Consider the following 5,264-nt stretch of genomic DNA (forward strand, 5'->3'; position numbering starts at 1 on the left):
ACCATACCTAGATTAACCAACTAGCTTCTTCTAACTCTTCTCTAAGTAGTCGTAATATTGTACTTAAAGCGTCCGTAACAGATCTGCTATACTAGCTATATTATTAACTTAGCTATATAAGCTTTTTTTTAGGGCCTAATAGAGATAGAGTAACTTAAGTTATATAACAAATAAGAAGGAAAAGGGAAGGTAGAAGGCGAAGCTAAGTAAAGGGCAGCTTTTTAGGCTATAGGACTACTTAGAAAGCTTTATAATAATATTATATATATTTATAATTCGGCTAGTTATATAAGGGAGTTTAAAGATCTAGTAGGAAGAATAATTCTACTTAATAACCGGATAAGATGGAATAGCTAGTATTAGATACTAGCTATAGCTAAATAATAATTAAGCGCCATTAATATATATTTAAAGAGCTACTTTATTATACTCTAGATGGAGTATCTCTATCTAAAGGACTGGGAATTTCTTTATACGACTAAGATATTCCTTTAACTATTCTATTAAGTAACCTTAGAAACTTAGAGAGACTACACGATAATTAATAGAGTACTCTTTACTATGGATATTCTTATTAAGCACTTTAAAAAGGCCCTTATAAGTAGAATTCTTAATTAGGTTAGATAAGGCTAATACTATATAGTAGTCTAAGTATACTTCTAATAAGGAGTTTAGCTCCTAAATTAGGAAGGGATGGGAGACCTTTAATAAGTACTATAGTAAAACTAACAACTCTCCTCTTTATACAGCTGCCCTTATTCTTTATCTAAACCGTTATATAAAGTATATTCGCGTAAACTAAAAGGCTAAATAGTAAAAGCTAATACTATAAAAGGTAAAAGAGCTTTAGAAGTCTTATTAGGAAAAAGTACTTACTCCTTTTACTCCTTCCTTGTACGAAAGGAAACCCTCTTAAGATTAAGATCTTAATAAATTTGATTGGATTGCTTAAGATCTAGGAATATACGCTTGGCTAGTAAGTTAGGATAAGTACGAAGACTGTAACCGACTACTGAGGTTCGCCTTACCTTATGACTCACCATCCGTTTCTTGACATCGTATGTCTCACTACCTATGTCTCACTACCTATTTCCATTACCTATTGCCGACTGTAAGCGCTGTCTACCTCGGCAATTGTGCATCATCGTCATCATCTTTTTGTTGCCCATTTTTATGTATATATACCACTTAATTTCCATAGATTTACAATTAAGTCACTCGTTCAATTCCCACACACTGCAAAGCTTACAGTTATGAGCCCGGCCTGCCTACCGTACTGCATCTGATCTGTACATCCAGCGCTTACTAAGCAATCAATCTACTACGTTCAAGAAGTCACTTCTTCCACCTTTGCAAGTGTCTTGAGCTTCTTCATTTACCAAACGGACGGACGATAGAACATCGATCAAATCGAACATCGAACATCGATTACGTCGAACATCGAATACATCGAACATCGATCGAACCGAACCCGACTGACCGTACGACCCCGACCGTACGACCGACCGACCGACGAACGGACGAATCAAATCAAAAGTTCGGAACGTCAAAATAAGGTTTTCGCCAAGACACCAATTGGACCCTGCCTGACCCCACAAATTCTAAAAATGACGACCACGAACGAATCAAAAGTCAACCTCATCCTCAACCAGCCATCTGACTGGATTCAATGGTTCTTCATCATTAGTAGCGGTAGTAGGCATCCTCTGGGAAGCCTCCTTTTGTGCTTTCTCAACAGCAGCAGCAAGTCTCTCATATCTCATGAGNTTTTCATCAATTNGNTGTTGTATTTTCTCATNGGGTACCCACCCATGGGGTCTTAGGCTCTCAATTAGATATTGGCATTCCCGAAATAGGTGTTCTTCACCACAGAGGCATGTCTTTACTGAAGAGACAGGGGAATTATTTTGAAGTGTTGCAAACGCAGAGTGATTGGCAGTCGTAGTGGTAGAAGATGATGCCGATTGCTGCATGCGGTAGTGCTCTTTGAATTCCTCAATTAGATCGATAATGGATGGGGCTTCTTCGTCCTTCCGTTCTTTGCGAATAAGATCTACTTCTAGTGCTCCTGCAAAGCTAGAAGAGATTGGTTTGATTGCTCGAATGAAATCATAGTGTGGCCTAAATCCCTGTACGTCTGGTAGGTCCAACTGTTCCGCAAGTTTATAGATGTTCCGCCAGCTGTTTAACCATTTTTCGATGCTTTGTGTTGTACCGTAGGCTTTTAGAGCCGTGTATTGAAGGACGTCGTGCTTTCGACCTGAGGTGGTAGGGGCAAGTGCAGTCTTCAGTGCTTGAAGCCGTTCGTGTACCGTATCAAGGCCGTCGATGAGGGGAAGGTAGGCTACCGATGTAGAGCGAACGATGTAGTTGCTGATACCGTTTATAGCCTGTTCTCGCTACTCATGTATGCGGAGATCGTCTTTGTATTCGGCGTAGAGCTGATTGTAGGCTGTGAGCTTAATTTGGTCTAGCTGAGCTATCGATGTAGCATTCGGAAGTACGTCCGCTGGTACAGGTCGATGCGGTGGTTCTAGCTTTGGAAGCTTATCTTTCTTCTTGGATGGGTCGATATACTCCCATACCTTGTTAGTTTTGGCTGTGTCTTGGATGATAAAGAACCATTGAATCCAATCGGATGGCTGGTTGAGGATAAGGTTGATTTTTGATTCGGTAGAGGTCGTCATTTTTGGAATTTGACAGGTCAGTAAGGGTCCAGGTCAGGGTCCAGATAGCGTCTTGGCAGAACCTTATTTTGACGTTCCGAAGCTTTGATTTGATTCGTCCGTTCGTCGGTCGGTCGTTCGTACGGTCAAGGGTCGTACGGTCGGTCGGGTTCGTTTCGATCGATGTTCGATGCAATCGATGTGTTCGATGTTCAATTTAATCGATGTTCGATTTGATCGATGTTCGATGTGATTGATGTTCGATCGTCCGTCCGTTTGGTAAATGAAGAAGCTCAAGACACTTGCAAAGGTGGAAGAAGTAGTGACTTCTTGAACGTAGTAGATTGATTGCTTAGTAAGCGCTGGATGTACAGATCAGATGCAGTACGGTAGGCAGGCCGGGCTCATAACTGTAAGCTTTGCAGTGTGTGGGAATTGAACGAGCGACTTAATTGTAAATCTATGGAAATCAAGTGGTATAAATACATGAAAGTAGACCCCTAACTCCGAAGCCTATGAGTCATTTCAACCATATCCGAGACATACGAGGGTAGTGCTGACGCTAGTGAAACAGGGCAATATGCAGGGTCCGGTAGTCGGTTACAAAGACTATCCCTTAACCCGTCAAGGTCCCTAGAGGACGTGGTCTGTGCGCGAACACCGGAATCAAGACTATGCGGCCATTAAATTCAGCTAATCCGATTGGTGGACTATTATCGATAACATAAGGACCAATTTTAACGGGTTAAGGGATAGCAATGGAGAACCGTACGATATTAGGAAGCTATCTGCTTTTAAATAGTGGTGTTAAGATTAATAAAGAAAACGTTAGCTAAGATTATTGTATATGGCAATTAATATTCTATTAATTCTAGCGATAAGTGATGAGCCAGAGAGAGTCTTTTTAGGAGCTCGTCGTATAATCTTATGGGAAAGGGCGCAACTAGGAGCTGAAAATATTGAGAGAGTAGTGTTCAAAACATTGGAAACGGAGTGGTATTACAAATGATGAGCTTGGAGTAGCTTAGCTGTTATTCAATTATTGACAAGATTATCAATATTGATTGATATTGACCAATCAATATCAATATTGATTGAAGCGTTATTGACTTATTGACAACCACCCTGGCAAGGATTGCACTACCTCTTTGTGTCCTCCCATAGAAGCTCTTATCAGCGCCGTCCCATATTCGCCTTCTACCTCGACATCCGCCCCCTTCTATACAAGCACGTTCATTATCGCTGGTCGCCCATAATGTGCCGCCAGCATCAGCGACGTTACTCCCGTCTGCTGCTTCAACGTCTGCCCTATTCTCTAGGAGCAGCTGGACTACCGCACTATGCTCCCTAATTGCTGCCCAGTGTAGCGCCGCCCATTCATCCTCATCCTTCGTGTCGATGTTGGCGTTGTGGTCGAGCAGCAGCTTGACCATCGCCTCGTGCCCTTCTATAGCTGCCCAGTGCAGTGGCACGCGGCCTGTAGAATCAATTTTATTGACGTCTGCTTCATAGCCACTGTGAAACAGCTTTACCGCTAACCATAATAACCCGGAATACGCGGCAAGAGGTAAAACTGTGAGGAGATATGGCTCTTTTGATATTTGTGACGTGACTTCCAGTACGCGTGAAACCAGATCGGCCTCAATCTGGAGTGTTGTCTAAAGAATTGCTCTTCTAAATTGAAGAGCTCGGTGATACCAAGAGATGCGGTCCTTCCGTGGTCCATCCAATGCAGCACTGGATACTCAAGATATGATGTGTTTCTGGTGACGATCTCTAATTTCTCTGCTGGAAGGGTTCTGCCGTCCAAGCGCTCGGAAAATGCATCAGTGCAGATATACTGGAAGCAACGGTAAGCTATAATTTTATTCTCTACCCCTAGTCCCGGTGAAAATATCACGGTGTTTCCCGGGGAGGGGAGGTAACGTCGCACCCCAGGAAGCGAGCCATACGCGTCTGTACGCGCTCTTCTTCTCGGATGGTAACCGTCCAGGCGCGGACGGTCGGGGCGCCAATCCTAAAACGGCCTAGCATACGCGAGGGCTTGGCGCCCGAGATAACTTCACTCTCGATCAAGCTCTTCAACCTCAAACACCCTAACGCTCAATTAATGAGCAAAAATTAAGTAAGCTAGAGCTTTATATTAGCTATATACGTTATATACTAACTTATATACTAGAATAACAATCCCATAGCTCTTTTAGAGCTTCTAAAATGCCTCCTAAGTAAGCAATTTTTCAAGTTATATGATTTTCATGTATTTTCAGAAAAAAAAGTCTTCTAGAACTATATTTTTAAATTTATAAAAATCTCTTTTTTTCTTTTTTAGTTTTATATTATATCGCTTAGTAGTTTCTTAGTTATTTTAACATATTAGCTTAAAATTAACAACTTAAATTTTTTTAGGAAATTTGTTTTTTAGTTTTCTACTATAGCAATTACTTAATTATTGGATTTTCTAATATACTAGGCTTTCTTTCTTACTAGGAAGAATCATTTAATATGCGGCCTCTTACTATATTAACTTATAGTTTTCTCTATTTCCTTTTTATTATTTTATTATTTTTTCTAAAAATTATTTTAAAATTTAGATATTAG

The 5,264-nt window shown here is 40.8% G+C and overlaps 2 protein-coding genes across 2 annotated transcripts; one reads left to right on the top strand and one right to left on the bottom strand.

Annotated features, from left to right (window-relative positions):
• Nucleotides 1-591: 591 nt before the first annotated feature.
• On the top strand, nt 592-1,441 carry K441DRAFT_204732 (uncharacterized protein). Its single transcript, XM_067640504.1, has one exon. It carries the CDS (start codon nt 1,075-1,077, stop codon nt 1,255-1,257), a length of 183 nt encoding a protein of 60 aa, XP_067501091.1. The 5' UTR covers nt 592-1,074; the 3' UTR covers nt 1,258-1,441.
• A 2,327-nt stretch (nt 1,442-3,768) lies between these two features.
• Nucleotides 3,769-4,246, bottom strand: K441DRAFT_574095 (ankyrin; the record flags this gene model as incomplete). Its single annotated transcript, XM_067644089.1, has 2 exons — nt 3,769-3,860; nt 3,949-4,246. Coding segments are annotated over 2 exons (390 nt in total), but the record flags the coding sequence as incomplete, so codon positions are not given.
• Nucleotides 4,247-5,264: the final 1,018 nt, after the last annotated feature.

The sequence above is a fragment of the Cenococcum geophilum genome, assembly GCF_001692895.1.
Source record: "Cenococcum geophilum 1.58 unplaced genomic scaffold K441scaffold_38, whole genome shotgun sequence".
In the NCBI taxonomy this organism is placed as follows: Eukaryota; Fungi; Ascomycota; class Dothideomycetes; order Gloniales; family Gloniaceae; genus Cenococcum; species Cenococcum geophilum.

Coding starts and splice junctions, on each gene's coding strand:
- K441DRAFT_204732 (XM_067640504.1), top strand. CDS start 1,075: ATGTCTCACTACCTATTTCCATTACCTATTGCCGACTGTAAGCGCTGT.